The sequence below is a fragment of the Cavia porcellus genome, unplaced genomic scaffold (assembly GCF_034190915.1).
Source record: "Cavia porcellus strain 051 isolate PalLab524CR breed Dunkin Hartley unplaced genomic scaffold, mCavPor4.1 scaffold_31, whole genome shotgun sequence".
Lineage (NCBI taxonomy): Eukaryota > Metazoa > Chordata > Mammalia > Rodentia > Caviidae > Cavia > Cavia porcellus.
Window position 1 is genome coordinate 26349565 of NW_026947514.1, and position 21102 is coordinate 26370666.

At 41.7% G+C, this 21102-nt stretch overlaps 1 protein-coding gene across 6 annotated transcripts in view; it reads right to left on the reverse strand.

Moving 5' to 3' along the window:
- Positions 1-1271: 1271 nt before the first annotated feature.
- The window catches only part of Ttll5 (tubulin tyrosine ligase like 5), a 273386-nt gene continuing 253555 nt past the window's right edge, over positions 1272-21102 (reverse strand). For all 6 annotated transcript variants that reach the window (XR_010044946.1, XM_063241307.1, XM_013155221.3 and 3 more), the window contains one exon: positions 1272-1849. Coding sequence is in view for 2 of the 6 variants with exons in the window: in XM_013155220.3 (XP_013010674.2) it covers positions 1827-1849 (23 nt within the window). In the remaining 4 variants the exon portion in view is untranslated. The remainder of the gene's footprint in view (positions 1850-21102) is intronic.

Genomic DNA, 21102 nt, shown 5'->3' on the forward strand with positions numbered 1-21102 from the left:
TTTAGATTACATCTCCCTTTTTATTGAACCTTGTAAGACATCACTAAAACATTGGTCTGTGGTTCATCTTGATGAACTAAGGCAGCTACATATGTTTGTTGAAATATCCCAGAGAAAACAGGACACATGGTAGCGCCAAATGTTTTTATGTGAGCATGGTACTCCTGCATTAAAAGCAGTGGATACAAATCTGGGCGGCAGCCTCCCCGGTCCATATATCACTTACGGCACCAGACACGTGAATCATTCCATCTGTCTTCAAAACACCCACACTGGTTTTGTGGGAAGGGAGGGGGACATGGAGAGAGAGATCTGCTTGGTACACAGTGAAGAGCGTAAGAAATCAGCCTGAGGGGCTGGGGATATAGCTCAGTGGCATAAGTGCCTGCCTTGCAAGCAGGCAGTCGCGAGCGAGTTCAATCCTTGGTACCGATTAAAAAAAAAAAAAAAAAAAAGAATTCAGCCTGAGGATTTAGTTCTGATTGTTTACCCTGGACAATTCCAAGCACTGCGGTTGCTTTCAGTTCTGTTACCAGTTTTATCTCTTAACCCTTTCACAAGAGTCATATGTTAAGTTCCTCCAACAACTGAGTTATTTCCCAGTATTCCATGCCAATAGGGAACTCGGAGGAGGAATTTGTCTTCTAACCGACCCACAGCCCTGTAGTTAAGATGGTCCTCAGACCTTACCTAGAACTCCCAGAAACACACGGAATCTATTCTGTTTTTTCTCCAACCCAGACAGGCAAACAGTGCTCCAGCATTCGCTTGGTCTTTCTTCACTAAGAAGGCAATAAAATCCCTTTCTGTCTTTTTGGGTAACATCTTTCTCTTTGGGTTTCAATGCTGAGTACACAGAACCTTCAGCCTCCCAGAGGAGCTCAGTTAGTCCTGTGGGCTCTGGGCCCTGCTTGCAACCAACCTTTTCTCCTGCAGAAAACCAGGAAAGGTGGGAAGCAGGAACGCAGTCAGGTGGGGACAGTCGGGCTGTGCTGCGTGGTCTGCATGGTGGACTGTTGAGGCAGGTGACCCCCACCTGGCCAGACACACTCAGGAGCACTACAGGACCCTATTGCCTGGAGAACCCTGCCACGGGCGGGCGCAGCCTTTCCAGGTGTGGCAGCTGCGGCATCATGTGCCTAAACACCACCTCTTGGTAACTCACATTTCTAAAACGCAGTTTAAAAAGTTGTTCAGGAATGAAATCACATGAAAAGTTGTGCCTTGTGAATACTGATGTTTGGGAAATAAGTAAAATAAGAAAAAAAAAATAAAAATAGAATGACTTTATTCATCTTAGAAATCAGTAATTACCCTGGCTTCTGTCAGCAGCCGGGGTGCCTCCTGCTCTGGGGACCGGTGACCCGTGCCCCTCCCCACGGGCCCCTTAGAGAGGGAAGAACTATGGTGGGGGGTGCAGGGAGGAATTTAAAGCTTGTGCAAAGAAAACTTAATACTGCAATCTGGAAAAGAAGAGAAAGCACAATGCAAATAGTCAAAGAGCCTCTTTTATATCATCTCTGTGCGGCGCAGGAAAGGGACAGAGAGACCTAGGAAGGCTGGGGCAGGGGGGAAGGTAAAGATCCGCGAACCGGCCAGGGGAGAAATGCATCAGCTGGCAGGTTCCTTCCAAAGCCAGAGGATCGGTTTTCCTGTTGTCTCAGTAGAAGTTTGGCTTGGCTGATGGCAACCATTCTCTGCCACTTCTGCTTTTGGAGACTCTGAGGCAGAAAAAGAAAAAATACTGTGCCCTGCCCCCTAGGGCTGGCGAGGGTTCCTCAATCATCCATGGGCAGCGGCGAGTGGGCTCTTCCTCCGCGCCTGGCTCATCTGTCAGTGTGAGTGTGATCTGGAAAAGAGAAAGGGACCCTCTGAGTGACGGAGAGGAGGACCAGGGGTTCACTGCTTCACAGCAGGGTCTGCTTTATTTAGCGCCACTGGAGAATGAACAAGCGGTGGTCCCAACAAATGAACTTTGTCTTGAAGCACAAAACTTAATTTTAACCACTTTTGCTGGAAATTAAAACATTTATGTTCTGCTTTTTTTTTTCTATTGATTTTAGAAATAGGGACTCATCTCTCTGTGTTGTCCAAGCAGGTCTTGGATTCCTGAGCTAAAGGATCCTCTTGCCTCAGCCTCTCAAGTAGCTGAGATCACAGGAGTTTACCACGATGCCTGGCAGAATCAAAGTGTCGTACTCCTTTTTTGCAGGGCCTGCTGGCACAGACCTATAGTCCTAGCTACTGAGAGGATGAGGCAGGAGAAACTCTGAGGCTAGTAAGACCCCACTTTAAAAAAAATCTCTCTTGCTTTTCATATATGCAGATGATGGTAAACATGTCCATCTTTTCTACAAACTCCTATCAGCATTAGCATTTTTTTGGCATTAGCATTTTTGAACTGCATAGAAAAATAGTTCCATGTATGCTTGAGGTTTTCTAAATCTCCCAATGCAGGGTTGTCAGATGATGTTTGTGCCTTTGACCTCTCCGGCTCCCCATCTGCCCCCTACACACCTGGACACCCAGGATCATCACTCCCCAGAGACTGTCAGGTCCTGCCAGTTCTCTCCCATCCCCACTGTGCTGAATTTTGTGTTATCCTCTGCTCGTTTACATTCTTAAAAACATTTCATTTTAAAGTCAGATTTAATCAGTACATTTTAGATATACATAAATTACCACATATAGTCACACACGTAAATAACAGCGTTTATGTTTGGCATTTTATGGTGTTCCTATGACTGTTTTTGAGGCCCCCTGGGAACACAGCTGGAAGGACCCTTTGGGTGCACACTTGGCAGGGGACCTGCTGGGTCACAAATGCTGCCCTTCTCACTTCTCTAACTACCGCCACCACTCCCCCAAGTGCCTGAGGGTATAATTTTGGAAAATCCCACTGTGCTTTTAAGTAGCATTTTTCTGACTCAGCTGAGGCTGAGCATCCTTTCAAGGATCCACGGTGTTTCTTCTGTGCAGTGTGTGGATGACCTTTCGTTTTCCTATTCAGTTGTTATCTTTTAAAAATAGTCTTATTGAGACAATTCACATATGCAATGCACTTGTTTAATGAAGACAATTCAACAACTTACACTCCAGAGTTGTACACTCACTGCCACAATCGATTTCAGAATTTTTCATTACCCTCCAAAGAAACCCCTTATCTCTCAGCCATCACCCCATACCTTTCATGGCCCAGCCCCAGGCAACCACTAGTCTCCTCTGTCTCTACAGCTTCTGCCCATCCTGAACAGTTCACAGAGATGGAGTCATACAGCACGCGCTCCCTTGTGACTAGTGTATTTCATGGAGCAGAATGTTTTAAGGGTTGCCCATACTGTAGCACGCTGTACTTCTTTACTCCTTTTTGTGGCTGAATAATATTCCACTGTATGTATGTATATACTATGCTCTGTTTATCTGGCCATCAGTTGATGGACAGGGGGATTATTTCTGCCTCTTGGCTATTACTAATAACACTACTATAAATATTCATGTACTAGTTTCTGTTCAAACACATCTTTTTCCTTCTCTTGTGGGTGGATCTGGGGGTGAAATTAACTGCTGGTAACCTTGTATCTAATCCTCTGAGGCACTGCCAGGCTCCAACCATTTCCCATCCCCATCAGCAGGATGTGAGTGTCCATGTTTCTCTCCAGCTTCCCGACTGCTTGTTATCATCCCTTGCTGACTACGACCTTCCTAGTGGGTATGGAGGGGGACCCTGCTTTGGTTTTGATTTGTATTTTCCTACTGGCTAATGATGCTGAGGGTCTTTTTATGGGCTCCCTGGCATTGCCTGTCTCCTCTGTCCATCTGAGAAGAGTTCTGCCTTACTGTACTGTGTGAGTTCTCTATGTCAAGTACAAATCCCGTCATGTATGTGACTTGTAAACATTTTTTCCCATTCTTGTTTTACTTTCTTGATAATGTCCTTCGAAGCACAGACTTAAAATTATGATATCCATTTTATGTTTTTTTCCATTTTGTTGCTCATGCTTTTGGTTTCTCAAAAGCTGTTTATTAAGTTTTAGAAGTTTTTTGATTAATATTGAGAAACTAATGTTTTAGTTCTATGTTCTACAAATATTTTCACCTAGTGTTACTTTTCTCTTTATGGTGTTTTTAAAAATACTGTTTTATAACTTATTAATTTATAAGGGAAATACTCAGATTACAAATAAATACTTCACAGGTAACCTTTTCGGAAAATGATTTCTTAAAAAAATCAAGGCTTCCAGAAAATCCAGGAATTACAACAAAAATGGATACAATGAAAAACCCCTCATAAATATAAAACTCCATACACACACACACACACACACACACACACACACACACACAGTAGGATAATACACTTCAATGCTCCTACCATATAGCTACAGTAATTACCAACATTTTTGATAACTGGGCTTGCAGTGTCCCCCAGAGTAAGCTTAAGCCTCCAGTCCTCCTGCCTCAGCTTCTTGGCATGCTAGGTGTGAGACACCACACCTGGCTAACGTGTTACCATTTCTGTCTCTTATCTCTCATATTTTTTTCCTGGAGCACTTTGAAACTGGATTCAAGACACTACAGTATTTCACCCATAAATACTTCAGAATATATCTTAATGGATAAAGACTTGGGGGCTCACAATCTCTTCCTGGTATCTAAGAATTTCACGATTTTAACAAAGTCAGACTTGTGACTTTTTACCTTTATATTCTGTACTTTTTGGGTCTAACTGGAAAGTCCTTATACCGTGGTCATAACGATACTGTACTACAATGCCTTCCACACTCACAGTTTTGTTTCTTCACAGTTAGGTCTTTAATCCATATGTATACTGTAAAGCCCAGATCTAACTTCATTTTTTCCTATGCAACAGCTCACTGTCCTGTCTTATCCAGTGAGAAATCTATCTTTCCCTCCTTTAATTGCAACAGCTTTCAGTTATAAATTGTTTCCATTCAGTGACCAGTTTAAGGGCTGTTTTGTGCCAGTATCACTCTCTTAAATACATTTTAACCTGACAGTAATTCTTGTTACTTGATTAGGACAAATCACACCCTGCTCCCTATTCTTGTCCCCATCCTTTGGGAGTATAGGAGTATTCTTTCATACAAATTTTAGTTTTTAAATATCTATGTTTATTAGTACAGGTTTGCAGTACACAATGATCACATTCACCATGGGGATTTGCACATGGTATGTAACACATGTGGTTTTTTTTTTTTAAACGTAACACATCTTAACTGTTTTGTCCCCTTCTTCCAAATCTTTCTCCTTTCCCCATTTACAAAAGCTTTTTCCATCAATACTTTTTATTTCCTATTTCTTGTTCCCCTTCCCACGTTGAAAAGCTCTTCCTACTTCTTAATATCTACCCTCTACACTGCTCCTTATTTATACTTTCGGTTATAAATTTTAGAACCACTTTGCCAAACTTAAAAAAAAAAAAAAAAGACCACCCCCTGAAATCTACAGACCAATTTTGGGCAGAACTGCTGTCTTTACCAAACTGGGACTTCTATCCTTATATGAGGAAACCTCACCATTAACTTAAGTGACTCTCGATAAGGCTTTTTATATATTTTAATAACAAGTCTTGCATATCTTTTGTTAGATTTACTCCTAGACATATCATATATTTTAATGCCCCATACAGGACAACTCTTCAGTAATTACATGCTTTGTTTCTTGTTGACATACAGGAAATGTAACTGATTTTGAAAAACCCTCTTATAAAGTTGTTTTCTGAACATTCTTTTATTACATTATACACTAACAATAATGATAACTTATTTCTTCTTTCCTGACCAAGTGTCACTTCCTTTCCTTGCTTTACCTTACCAATTAAGATTTTTTACCACAACAAAAAAGTAATTTATTTTATTTTATTTTATTTTTTGTAGTACTGCAGATTGAACCCAAGGTCTTCACACTAAATTACATTTCCAGCCCCTGCTCCCCACCACCTTTTCGAGACAGGGTCTTGTTAATTCACTAAGTTGCCCAAGCTGGGCTCCAACTTGTGATCCTCCTGCCTCAGCCTCCCACGGTGCTGGGGCTACAGATATAAGATGGTGGGCTCCCTCATCTGGCTTCTTATCTAAAAGGGAATGCACACTTTCAAGTTTGCAGTTAAAATATGGTATCTACTTTTGGGTTTTATACACATATTTTATTATTAGATGATGAAAATTCTCTTTAGCTAGGTTTTTTTTTGTTAAAGTTATATGGACAGCGAATTCTATCAAATGTTCATTTCTTTTTTCTTTGTACCCAGACTTGAACTCAATACCTTGCACTTGCCAAACAGGTGCTGAGCCGCTAAGCTATATGCCCGGCCTGTTCATTTGTTTCTAATGAGAAGAACATAGTTCCCCACCCCTTTAATATGTTGCTGTAATAAAGTACATTAGTTTACTAATACTAGTATTATTATTTTGGGTTTTTGAGTGAGTCTTTTTATACATTTCAGGCTGGACTTAAACTTTCTATGTAGCGTAGGCTGGTCTCAAATTTGTGGCAATCTTCCTGCCTCAGCTTCTTACGTGCTGGGACAATTTTTAAATATTAAACGATTGTTAGATCTCTAGGGCACACCAAATTTGTTCATAAGTACTATCTTTTTAAACACTGCTGTATTTGATTTGCTGATATTCTATTTGGAAGCTTTGCATTTACATCCATGAATTAGAATGTCTTGTAATTCTGGAATGTTTTTTGAACTGCCTTGTCGTTTTGATAATCCTAGAGATGTGAAGTTTCCCTTTTTTTCCTATTCTCTAAAGTAAGTTGTAGGCTGGAATATTGGCCCTAGATACCTTGTAGGATTTACCAGTAAAACCATAAAAGCCTGGTATTTTGTGGGAGAATTTTTGTTCTTCATCCAATTTCCTTAATTAAAGGGATAATTTGGATTCTGTATTTCTTCTTGTATGCATTTTGTAAGTTAAATACTAAAACTGTATCCATCTTACTAGTTTTAAAAACGTATTGGCATGAAACTATTCGTAATATTTTCCTGCCATCTGTTTAATCTCTGTGGCATATATAATGTCTCTGTTCTTCAATTGTTTATTTTTCTATTTTATGAATTTCCTCTTTTATCTTTAGTATCATTTTTCTTTACTTTTTACTTTCTTTGGATTTACTGGGTTGTTCTTTTTTTAACTTCTTAAGTCAGACTTTTAGCACATTAACTCTGGGCCTCTTCCTTCTCCCTTACTGTAACACATAAATTTGCCCTTTATTCTCTTAGCCACATTCCTCAGGCTTTTGGTGGGAGACACCATTTTCTAATTATGTTTTGACGCCTTTGATGAGTTAAATCTTTATTTTCAACACTTACAAGGATGTCTCAGCTCTCTTTCGGTTATTACAGTGGCCAGGAATCATGCTCTTTGAAACGTGATTTAAGGCCTTGTACGCGCTTTCTGCACGACTGCACGGATTCCTGCAGAGTGCGCGTGGGTCGTTATTTAGTGTGATGCTCTGCATGGCTATGTTAGGTCATCTGTGTGGTTCACATTTTCCAGCGCAATTACTGATTTTCAGACTGGTTTATCAACTATAGGGTTACATGAAAACATTCTAATATAAAGGTAGATTTATTCTTATTTTTCCTAGCAAATCGTTAAATCTTTAACAAATCACTATATAAACAAGAGACTAAGGACTTTTCTGGTGGTAATCCTTATTCCTTGAAAAGCTTCTTTTTTTTTAATAACCTGAAAATTATCATTTTGTCAGATTTCCTTTCCTTCAGGAGGTATATTCCTGGTACATCTTTTCCCAACCTCTCCTTTCATCCTGCCATATCTTCGGTTCTAGAGCAGCCTCTTTTAATAGCTGACAGGTAGACTTTAAAAATCCAGGTTGACCGTGTGTCATTTCTGGCTGGTCATTTCAGCATCCCACTGCTCCCCTACCTGGTCTCGCCTGACCCAGCAGCACTGTGCTCCTGCGAGTTCCTCCCCCTGGCACCCTGCAGGTCCTATACTGGTCCACTGGGCCCTGCTTCATCTGGTCCTTGGCACTGTCCATCTCAACTGTTCTGCTGGCTGGGCTTTGCTACCCGCTTACATTTCCAAAATCAGCATTCCTTAAGGCATCTGCTTACACTGTTTCCTCTACTTAGAATTCCCTTCCCTACACACCCAAGAGGACATTCCTGGTCCTTCAGGCCTTTTTTTTTTGAGATAGGGTCTTGCTATATATAGTGCATGTTGGCCTCAAACTCCTGGTGACCTTCCTGCCTCAGCCTCCTGAGTGCTGGGATTACAGGCATATGCCACCACATCCAGCTCTTCAGGACTTAAAGACCACTGCTCTGACAACTCCATTTAGAGCAGTGCAGCCTTCCTAGTTATCTGAAGGTAAGGAGTACAAATTTTCAAGGTGGTCATCTGACTCAGGTTTTCCTGATCAGAAAAGAGAGAGAATTCACCGAGGCTTCCATGCTAGTAGGGTTGGGTTGGCCCATACCTCAAACCATAGGGGCACACAACTGCAGCTATTTTTATCTCTCCATGGTCCGAAGTGAATAAAGGAATAACATTTTAAAAATGGAGTTAAAAAATTACCTAAAAACTAAGACTTTTGTCTCTCAGATCTGTCCTAAGGCCTTTCCAGTAGTGCAGGATGGCCCTGGTATCCTCTTACAGCAAGGTTCTGGTTGGATGAGAAGGGAAGTGGGTGAGTCTGTTTATTTATATCCTGAGTGACAGTAGTAGAAAGGGACAGCTGGGGAGCCAGGGCCAACCTGCTGCCCCTCACCTCCTGGGCACGGCTCCAACACGTAGGAAGGAATAGCACGGGCACAGGAGTGTCAGATCCATTTCATGAAACCCTGCCTGGGTGACACAAAGGCGCCGGGCACAGCTGCGAGGGGTATGTCTGGAGCAAAGGCAGCCCCTGAGTCACTCTGAAATGCAGCCAGCGGGGCCAGGACCTGCTGGCCACAGCGGCTCCATGCTTGCACGTCCTCCTAGAAGCCCTTGTGAGGGGCTGATGAACAATGGCAGCCCCTGGTTCAAGGTGGAAAGGTCAGTGGCAACATGAGCCCACCGGGCCACCGTCAAGGGAGGAGTTTCTGTTTGCAAATGGGTGTTGAATAGTTTTACTACAATGCTGGAGTTCTGTTATTTTTACACAATAAGCCTAATTCTAAAAAAAGTACATAAAACACTTCTGAAAACATATGTAAGTTTTAAAAACCTGCTAAAACACTGTGTGTTGCCCCTTAGTCTGATTCATTTTTTTATTTTGACATTTCAATAAACCAATAAATGAGCATGACAAAATTACGTCATGCACAAAGTTACATCATACAACAAACACACACAGATATCTTTGGATGACTTTTAAATGTCACTCAGTGAAAAGCATTTGTTTCTGTAATTACATTCAGACAGTAGATGTTTTAAAGGAAGATCATTTATTTAACATATTTGACAACTTTTTTATATAAACATACTTAATAATTACCCTTTTATGAAAATTAAAAACTGCAAGGCTGATCTAAATCAAAGTTCATGGGATCTAATTCTATGATCTGACTATCATACTGGTTTTGAACCACAATTCACTTAAGTATATCTCAGACATTTCTCTCTATATATAAAATCTAGATTAAGCAGCCATTCAAATCATTATAAGCAAGGGGACTCATTTCATTGAAATCCTCCCTCCCTTCTTCAGTATTGACAGTAAAACTCAGGAGTGTTCTTCCTCCCACTAAGCCACGCACTGAGGGCTAAGCAGCTTGCAGCTGCCCACAGCTCTTTTAAATTTTTTAAAATTTACTTTGAGATAGGGTCTTGCTAAGTCTTGAAGTGGCCCAAGTAGGACTTGAACTTGCAATCCTGCTCTCCCTGCCTCAGCCTCCTTCGTTCCTGGGATCACAAGCTTGTCACTGTGGTTGGCTAACCTTACTTTTTTTTTTTTTTTGTCTTTTTCGTTTTTATCGGTACCAGGGATCGAACTTACGACCGCCTGCTTGCAAGGCAGGCGCTTATGCCACTGAGCTAAATCCCCAGCCCCTAACCTTACTTTCTTAAAAAGATTTAATTTCTTGGTGAGTACTCTGGGTATAGAGAATGGCAGGGTAAAACAATGCTGTGTTTAACCTGATACCTGCTACTCACCAGTCTCTCCCCACTGGGCTATAATTATAGTAATGATTATCGTTTTCTGCTCATTGTGGAACAACTTTGGTGGGGTTTAAGCAGGGGGTTTGCACACAGCTGTTAGTCCAAAAGAACCCCTTCATTTAGGCAGGGATTTTACCTATTACAAAATAATGTTTAGTCTGAAAAAAAAATGGACCATTAGGAAATCGGAGGGTGCTGGATACCAATGTTTTGCCTGAGGTTCTGAGGAACATTGGGGAAATTTCGAAGGAAATAAAGGGACTCAGACTAGGGACTTCAAAACTTCTTAGACTATAATCTATACATCTTATGTGGCCACTGAACACACACATAACTATCTTTATGATTTAAACAGAAGTCCTGTGTTTTTCTTTCTGTTACACTCTATTCCACTGGGGTATGTATGGGGGTGGGTGTTGTGACCTGTGGGTGCTGATAGCTGTTTAATCAGCTTTCTGCACTAAAACAAACATGCTCCAACTTTGTGTTGTTGGCTGACTTCCACTGCAACTGGCTTCAAATAACCCATGAGAAGTTATTGAAGGCACAGCTGGGAAGGGACATGCGCCACTGGATCCAGTGAGCCAGATGGGACCTGCTCAGGAGATTCAGTGACTCACTCTAGGTCAGGCCTCATGGCTTAAAATGCACTGGTAGGACGCAGAGCATCAAAGTCCTTGCTAGTTCAGGGGAAGGGGAGAGACCATATCTACTGCTTCCAGGAGCTCCTGAGCAGACAGCGATGTCGCACTCCAGGCGTCAAAGGGGAGAAACACGCAGCTCAGAGAAACGAAGCAGACTGCCCTGAGAAGCTGAGGGGCAGTGATGACCGCAGGAAACCTGCAGTGTCCCTGGGCTTCAGGTTCTTTCTCTGTGACATAGAAAGTGACATCCCGACTTCACGGGTTGATGTGAGAGCCACATGAGAGCACTGCATTCTAAAGGGCGCTACCGGGTACTGCTCAGCTAAAAATGATTTAACAAAATTTTATTCTCAGGCAATTAAAAAGCATCTTTCTCAGCCTCTGAGTGCGGCAGGTGTTCCCGTGTGTGGGTTGCTGGGAGGCCACCTCCTGGGCTCCCCCATGTCACTTCCTCCTTAGTCTTTCGAGCTGTGCTGCTCCTCCTTAGACACTTTCTGGGGAGAACTTACCTATTTTCAGTTTTAACAGCTATCTTTCTAAGGAGGTGCTGAAACTACACACCAAGTTCTGACTTCCCCTGGCTTTTGGGAAGACTTCTTGAGTTTACCATTCAGGTATCGACCAAACTTAACTTTGAAAATAGTAACAGGATAGTCTGTCTCACTCATCCACAGGGCCAATGCTGTCGGGACACTGCTGTTATCTGTTACCAGGTGTAAGTTAGAAACTACTGGTAGTGCATGCATGACTGTCTCATTGGGCAGTTTTTATTAACTTTAGTAGTAAAAAGACTAATAAAACTGATTAGATCTGTTTGTACTACCAGGTGTGTGATGGGACAGTTATGGATGTACTAGCAGTGGTTCAAGCTGGTGGGAATGTGTTAAAACTATCTCTAACTCATTAGGATTGCTATCAAAAAACAGGAGGGTAGTTGAGTGTTGGCAAGGATGCAGAGAAACAGGGTCCATGCTCATTGAGAGTGGGAGTGTGAAATGGTTCAGTTACTGTGGGTGACAGTACGACAGATCCTCAAAAAATAAAAATGCAGAATTACCATATGATCCAGCATTCTTCTGGGCAAATAACCAAAAGGAATAAAAGCAGAGATCTGAATGTTTGTATAATCATGTTCATGACAGCATTATTCATCGTGGTTGAACAGTAGAAGCAAACTGTGTGGCACTGAGGCAGGAGATTAGGATGTGGCAGATGGCTGGGCTGTCAATCACAGAGATCCAGGACACATGCGCTCAACCCTTTCACTTGGTACCATCAGAAAGTGTTATCTGGGTTTTAAGAGGACGGCCTAGATCTGACACCGGGGATACAAACGATGCTCATAATTCATCTCCTGGCCGCTGTAAACTCAGTGCAGTCTCCTACTTTTCCTGCTTTGATTGGCCCAAACTCAGAGGACTTCTTTTCCTATCTTTAATACCTTCAATAAAGGTAAAGCCTTACCATCTTTTGTGCATTTTCTTGCCCAGTTCTTTGTTCAGGACAAGAGCTTGGAAAGGCCCAGGACCTGATGACACCATACATATACAATAGCATAATATTCAACCTTAAAAATTAAGGACATTTTGACACATTACCAAGGTTCTGATGCAGAACCTTGAGAACATTACACTAAGTGAAGAGGCCAGTCACAAAAGGAAAAACACTATATAGCTCCACTTATCTGAGGTTCCATCATGTAGTCAAATTCATAGAGCGAGAAAGTTGAATGGTGGGCTGGGGACAAAGCGGGACAGGGAGCTCTGTTTAGTGGGTACAGAGCTGTGGTTCTGTAAGATGCAGAAGTTCTGGAACGGGTGGCAGTGATGGCTGCGTAACAATATGAATGTGTTTCACACTCTTGAGTGGTACATGTACAAATGGTTAAAACAGCAAATTCTGCATTATATACATCTTACTATAGTTAAAAAGCAGACATTCAATTATCATTTATCCTGCTCTAGGTTCTACACAAGGTGTTTACTGCAAGTACTATCTTATTTAACCCTGTATTAGTAGGGAAACTTTGTTTTTGTCGACCCATCTATTTACATTTTTACCTCTTTCACTTCCTAACTCTACCCTTTCCCCTTCCTCTATTCCAACCAGAGAACAGTGGCCAGACCACAAATATTAGTGCCACAGGCCCGTGATCATGAAAGTTGGCAGGTGTTATAGACCTGGCTAAAGTCTGCATCCTCTTGACCCCAGTGACTGCTTTAAGAGGTAAACTTGTTGTCATGCAAGCCAAGTCAGTCCCAGTCCCTCCTACCAAAGCAGGACGAGAAAAGTTCTCTTTACTTTTTGGTTGCTAAGCTGGCAAGTGTAAGGCTGGGAGCTACCTGTACCATATCCATGCGTCTGATCTTTGCAGTGAATAAACCATGAAAAAAGAAAATAAGGTGGTTAATAAAGCTGTGCTAAAACATGAAAAGGGATAAAGAAAGACGGGGAGAAAGAGTAGGAGGAAGAGAGGCGGTGAAGAAAGATCTGGCCACACCTAGTTGTTGGCTCCATCTCTGTCATATCTACTCTAAGGCAGCAGGTCCCCTCCTTTCCTAAGGGTTTGAGTGGGGTTCAGTTACTTGCAATCAAATATATTCTGGACATCATCAGTGGACACCCAAATGTCCAGACTACGGGAGTAAAGACAAAGGGGAAGTTCTGAAAGTGAGTAAAATACTAAAATAAGCCCAGAGAAAGAAAATACAAAGAGGAACCAAATCCAAAGGCAGAAATGGCCCAGTGCACTCCCCAGGGAAAGGGTCATTCTAATCTTTGCTGAAGCAAATTGCTAGTTGGCATTTGGTCAGAAATGAATCCTGTAATGTTCTGTTTTTTAAAAGAGCACCTTCTGGGTGTGGTGGTGCATGCCTGAGATCCCAGCTCTTGGGAGGCTGAGGCAGGAAGATCACTACAGGTTGAAGCCCAGCCTGGACTATACAGTGAGTTCTAGGTCAGCCTAGAATATATAGAGATCTTGTCTAAAAAACTAAAACATGATAAAAACAGCAAAACAAAACAAAACATTTAAAAAAAGTCAAACTAAGTCAAACCAAACCAAAAAAACAGCCAGAGGAATGAGTCTCAGCTGAAAAATAAAACAGCAAGAAATACTTTTATATGATTGTTTTAATAAGTGACAATTTTATGTAAAAATTATCACACCTAGGAAAGAGCAAGTGCTCAGTAAATAGCTATTATTATCAAGGCAGTTGAATTTTATTTTTTGGTACCTGGGATTGAACTCATGGTCTTGCACTTGCTACGCAGGTGCTTATGCCACTGAGCTAAATTCCTCGCTCAACAGGTGAATTTTTTTAAAACTATAATGATAAAAAGGAGAGACAACTGGAAAACTCAAACTATTATGTCAGAAAATAGAGGATAAATATAAGGTTATAAATTTTTTTTTCTCCTTTTTCTTTACAAAATTCTCTATTTGTGCTGTTTAAAAGGAACTCATTCACAAACTTTTAAAAAACCAACCATACTAAAGGGTCTCTAATAGAGGTGGGTAGCTGCTGGCCCTGGTCTGCATATGTACCATATGTGTGCGTGCCTTTCTTGGGACAGTCTGTGCATGGAGACGAATATCTGTCTTCTCCTCTCTGTGTACACACAGGGGCAAAACACTGGGCTTTGTTTTTGCAGCTTTTACTTAACTATATTATCACAAAAACTGTTCCTTATCCACAGAAACATGTACTTCCAGAGAACTGTCCGGCTAATCCATATATGTAGCAGACACGGGTCCGGAAAGACCGTCCCAAGTCTCTGGCTCCAGTTCCACTGCTTTTTGCAAGGAAAACCAAAACGGAGCCTAGGATCGGTCTGTCATCTTGTTATCGCGAAGCCAGGAGATAACAGGAAACAGTGTCTTCCTCTCTTACAGAAAAGGCCCACCCAGGAGAGCGCTCCAATGAGGCGGGAGCTCACTTACTGAAACATCACGTATTTGGATGTGTAACATCTCAGGGAGCTCTGAAAGGGTCAGGGAATTGCCTTTCATATCAGCATCATGTAAAAACCCAAAAGAGGCCTGCTGGTGAAAAGCAGCGTGACTGCGGTTGGGAATAATGACAGCTCTGCCTTGTAGACTCTGATGGTTAGACAAGCAAGCACGGGACAATCAAGCTGACAGTGCCGCTAATTTTAGAAGCTATAGCTAGTGGGAACCGCGCGTATTTATGAGGGAATCAGATGTCAGCTAGCTGTCACCACAAAGCAGATGTCCTCTGATCCTTTGAACTAAAGCCTAGGGACAATCACAATCCTCCTTGTGTAAAGTTCTTCCTGTAAGTTCTCTCAAGGCTCCAGGATATGCCTGCTGTTGTATATTTATCATTCAAATGAATGCACACGCCCCTTTATCATTTTTATTGCTCTCCCTGGGGCTTTCGAAACCCTCTCCTTTCTAGGGTTTATGGGGTGGGGTGCTGCACGCCCCTCTCTCACTGCTCTCATACTCCCCCTTTTATGTTCACGCACAGCACGAGAGGGGATTAGACCAGGCTCTCACCTGCGCTCCATCAGAAAGGCGGTTCTGCTCAGCTTTCCTTTCTGGATTGTGTTATGAAAGCTGTAAATTTCTTTGCGCTTTCTACACATAAAATCACAACAGACTGCACTTGCTTAACCCAGGACGCTGCTCCTCCTCTTGGCCCCTGGCTTCCTGCAGTCTGCACTCCTGGCTGAGGGTCACTGCGTGAGACCTGATTTAAGGAGCCCTATGCCATTTCTCTTCAGTTCTAGTCTACAAAACGTTCTTCTTTAAAGAACCTTATCCTAATTGTCAAAATTTCATCTCTTTCAGATTGTTAACAGTCAGTTTCACAGAAAGGTAATAATGGTTTACAGATTAAGTCAGTCAGGGTGTCCACATCTTGATGAGACTGAGCTGTTTTTTTTTTTTTTTTTTGTAGTGGGGATTGAACACAGGGCCTTTGATGTGAGCAATGGCCCCAGACTTTTAAAATTTTTTCTACCTTGTGACAGGGTCTTGCTAAGTTGCCCAGTAGGCTTGAACTTGTGAACCTCCTATCTTGGCCACCACAAAGTGCCAGGACTATAGACATCCACCACTATGCCTGGCTCATTTCTTAATGCTTTTTAAAGCATTTTGTTTAAAGCATTTTTAAGAAAAAACAAAAAAATCAAATCAAAACTCGGGGCTCCCTAGGAGATGGTCTTTGGTGATTCCTGCCCTTACCGTCATTTCCTAGCATTAAAGGTGGCCTGGACTTAACAACTTCAAAGAGAAAACAAAGTTGGGGATGCTGCTCAGAAGGTTAAGTTATAAAAATGACCATGGTGGCTGCCTTGTGCTGTCTCATGGTTTGGATGCCCGGGAAGGATAGTTATCACGTCACAAGGCAGCTGTATTAGCTTGCTACAGCTGCTATAACAAAATACCACACCCTGAGCAGTTCAAGTAACACAAATTCATTTTCTTGTAACTCTGGAGGCTGGAAGTCCAAGAAGGGGACTGGCAGGTTTGGCCCCTCTCCTTGGCTTCCATATGGTGCATTCACATGGTCATGTCTCTGTGTGCACATCCCTCATGCCTCTCTGTGTCCAAATTTCTGCTTGGAGGTCAGGTTGGGTTGGGGCCCGTCTAATAGCCTCATTTTAACTTACCTTTTTAAAGGTGTATCTCTAAATACAGTCATGTTCTGAAGTACTGGGGTTAGGGTATCAACATAGGAATTTTGGTAGGGCACAACTGAGTTGTTATAAGAATTCTTTGAAGAAGCCCAACTAGAAAGAGACTCATTAACAACCACCGAGTGAGCTGGAAGCACATGAACTGGGGTTTATCCTTCAGATGGGATCACAGGTCCCACCTGATAGCTCCCTGCAACCTTAGGGGAAACCCTGAACAGAGATACCCAGAGGAGCTAAAGTGTGTTATGCTTTGGTAAATCTAGGAGTTTTGGGTTGAAATTTCCTATACAGAAATACAGAACTAGTATAACCAATAACCTCAGCAATTAACAAAGAAAAACCTACATTAATTGGAATGCTTGCACAAAGGAACAATATGGCTACTTGAACTTCTGTTAATTGGGCTAAGGCCAAATATTCCTTTGTTTTACACCTTGCTATCACTGTGCCTTTCTGCCAAAAGTAACTGAGTCTTGATGAATGAAGACTTACGCTGTTCTGGCGTCACTTGGTAGTAAAAAAAAAAGAAAAAAAAAAGCCAACAAGTCCATTTCCACATGCAATATCTCCTCAAGCTTTCACAGCAATTCTATGAAGACATACAATATTTTAAAAGTTTTATCTACGTTTGCTGTACTGGAGATTGATTGAACACACAGGTACTCTACCATTAAGCCATATCTCCAGGCCTTTTATTATTTTACTTAAATTTTTTTCTTATTAAGACAGTGTTATGGTTGATACACTGTGTTGACTTGAGAAGTCTACAAGCTTAACTCAGTAACTCAGCAGCTCTACATCCTAACGCATCAAGGACATTCCCTTACCTCTATGATGTTGTTCACTGTGTCAATTTGAAGTTTAACTAAGTGACTCGGTAAGGAGCCAAGGTCCTCATTTTGTAAATATGCTGAGCGCATACAAGAGGAGGGCTTAGAAATGGTATGAGTGCTACGCTCACCCCAGGGTGGGTAGCCCACATACATTATGAAAGATAAAAGAGGCTCACTCTCCTCTCTCTCTTTCTCTTTTTTATTCTTGTTGTTTTTGCTGTCTTCTACCACCTTGAAGTGTAGCCCTGTGCCATGCCACCCTGCCTTGGAGCTAGATGATTAAGGACTGAAGCCTCCACAAACTGTGAGCTAAACAAAACTTTTTTCTTTTGAGTGTTGGGTATTTTGTTCCAGCAATGAGAGAAAAGTAACCAATACAGACAGGTTTGCTATGTGGTCCAGGCTGGCACTGAACTCACAGGGTAGCCCTGGATGGCCTTGAACTCATGATCTTCGTGCCTCAGCCCAAGTGCTGGTGTGCATCACTATGCCTGGCTTGCTTATTTATTTGCTCAATTTGTCTATTTACTTGCTTGGTTATTTATTATTCTATGTATTTATCTAGCTAGCAGTACTGTGGGTGTTATACTGATAAATCCCTAAAATTTTGAAACACGATGTTCTTAAATTGATACGCTGCCCTAGATGGACTTAATTTTTTTTCTTTATACCAGGAATTGAACTTACAACCTTGTGCTTGCCAGGCAGGTACTGTGCGGCTGCACCATCCATATCCCTGGCCCTCTGGCTGGATTTGAACTTGTTTGTGATACTTCTGCCTCAGCCTCCTAGAGTACTCAGATTACTGGTGTGCCATCATACTTGCACTTTTTAATTTTGAGTCAGGTTGTTGCTAAAGTTGTCCAGGCTGGCCTTGAATTTGCAATCCTACTGCCTCAGACTGCCAAGTAGCTGAAACTACAGATGTATACCACTATGTCCAAAAACTTTAGATTTTTCTTTTCCATTTGGTACTGAGGATTGAACTAAGGATACTAAGTAAAGATTCTATCACTGAGTTACATCCTCAGCCTGATGCACAGCTATTTTAATTCTGATGTGAGTAAAGTACCTAATAAGCATGCATTAAAAATATTTCTAAATGAAAGTATTTCCACTGTACAATGAGAAGGCTAAATCTAGGGAGACAGGACTGTGTAGGATTACACAGCTGCTAAGTGGCACATATGACAATAGAAACCAAGTCCAGGAGTTTCTCTACTGGACTAACTCACATATATGTGCTTTCTTCCTTAAAGTTGCAAATAAAAACATTTAAACAAACAAGTACAACTACAAAACAGTCAACAAAAAATATGGGTGCATACATTTTTTGCTGGTTATTGGGTCAATTCTAGAAGATATGTACCTAAATCTCCTTATGATTTTAACAATGAGCAGCAGGTGGAATACTCTTAGCTTATTAAACAGAAGGGCTCCACTACGCACTGGGTGTTTTTCTTCCACGAAGTCTGGGTGGATGAAGTAGCACCACCCTTAGTAACAAGAAAATGTGACTGTAAAGAAGTAATGAGGTCTGTATCCTCTTCGAACTCCAGGAGACAGAAAGAAGTACACTAACAGTTAATAAAATATCTCTAATTTATAGGATCTGAACATGGCATAGTTGACCTTAGTACTGTCAGGAGACTTACTTGGTGAAAGTTAGATCTTATAATAGTAAATAAATTTACCTTTCTTCCCATACTCAGTGAATATTTATTATATGCCCAGTACTGTGAAAAGAGGTAAAGTGACAAATTCCTAGTTCTTTTATCCAATTATTAATTATTATTATTAGTACTTTGAAATACTTTTATTATTTTTCATGCTGTGCACAATGAGTACATTTATCATAGTGAGGTGGGACATGTATGCAATAATCTGATTTCTTTTTTATATTCAAGTCCTAAGTAAAATAATAATCATTTAAAAAAGATTTCAGCAAATTGCATTGCAGAGGAAGGTCAGGGGTGCTACCGGGGTTGATGGTCAGGGATGAGGTTTCTAGGCAGAGGAAACACCTTGTGCAGTGGCAGGGAAGTCTGAGACAGCAGAACACATGGCCCAGAATGCACGGAATCGAAAGGTGAAGGGGGTGTGGTGGAAACTGCCTGGAGAAGTGAGCAGGCCATGAAGGGCGCTGGTAGCGCAGTGGTGCGGTTTGCCCGTTAAAGGCAGTTTGGAACTGTTTAGTTGGGAAACATCATCACCATAATTATTTGTAAAAGATCACCTGAAGCGCAGTGAGGAGAGTACTAGGAGTGGACCCAGGCTGAGGAGATCACCTGGAAAAAACTGGTGATTTAGACCAAAAGCAATGCATCCCAGCTACAGCACTCGATATGAGACTGAACTTAGCATCTGTGAGATATTTAAAGGGAAAAGTGGAATAACTGATACCCACTGGGTATGTAGGCTGGAGGGAGGAGCCAGAAAGATGCAGGTTTGTGGTTCCACTTCTGATGCGGTGACTCGAGAGGATGACAGGAGAAATGCACACCTGAGAAGATGACGAGATCAGTTTGGGTTGTGTTAAGCCTGAGAGGACGGTGCATACTACAGGAGAGATGGATGGAGGCGACGGACACACAGATCCACCAGGAAGTGTGGGCTGGAAGGGCTGCTGCACAGGTTTTCTGAGTGTGATGCCCACCTTGAACTGGGCAATGTATGACCAGGCACGAAGCCCTGTGTGATGGCCGCAGCTAGAGGTACAGGTGTGGAGGTGCCCTTTAGGGAGGGCAGCTAGAGTAAGGGAGAGGACCGAGGAGAGCACCCTAGAGGATGAACATGGCAAGGAAGCAGAGGATGCGAAGCTTTGTAGGAGCGACTAGGGAGACACAGTCAGAGGGGTACAAAGGAGAAAAGCCAGCACGACCCAACATGTGACATTTCTGAAAACCAACACTTCCTTTCTTCCTTTTTACCCCTTTCCATTCATTCTTCCACCCTCTGTCTACCTCTCTCTCCTTCTTTCTGGTGTTTTTGAGATAGGATGTCGCTCTGTGGTTCAGGCTGGTCTTGAACTCAGTACGTATCTCAGGCTGGCCTCAAACTTGCACAACTCTCCTGCTGGGATTACAGGTGTGTGCCACGACGCCCAGCTCTTGAAGACCAACGTGTGAAATCTGTGAATAATATTTCTCTACACTGAGTGATCAAATAATTTTTCTCAAAAGCTTTCTCATTAGCCATATTTTAAAGTAAAACTAGGATTGTGTGGCTGAGGCTGATTTTACAACTTAAAATTTTGCTTCAATATTTATACTAGGTAAAATTTTTTTTTCTCGCGATGCTATAAATGTACTTTCTTTGCCTGATTTGTTGTCACACGTTAGTCCCTGATCTAGTTGTTCTTTGCATTTCTTGCTCTCTGCATCATCCTGGTATCTAATTTATACCAACATTTGTCAAGATAAGAATTTGCAACCATTTTTTGCCCTACTCCAAAATGTGAGATTTCATTCTTTTCTTGAATACACACATACATACACACATTTTTTATGAACTGTAGGTTAGGGACCTTGTGACTTAATTTTGTTACTCCTTTGGTGCATCAAATATAGCACTACTATAATTAATTCACAGAATAATCACACATCCAAAGGCCATCTGAAAGGCTGAAGGGAAAAACAGAAGTTCCGGAATATCTTTTTTCAATTCCAATTGTAACTGTATTGGGCTGAATGGCAGTTTGGACATCTGAATTCAGTTTTCAAAACTAGAAGTCACCTTGCTACATATGAAATTATTTCTCTTCATCCCAATAGTGAGATTTGAAAGTTACTTTAAACTAAGAGAGGTAAGCACAGC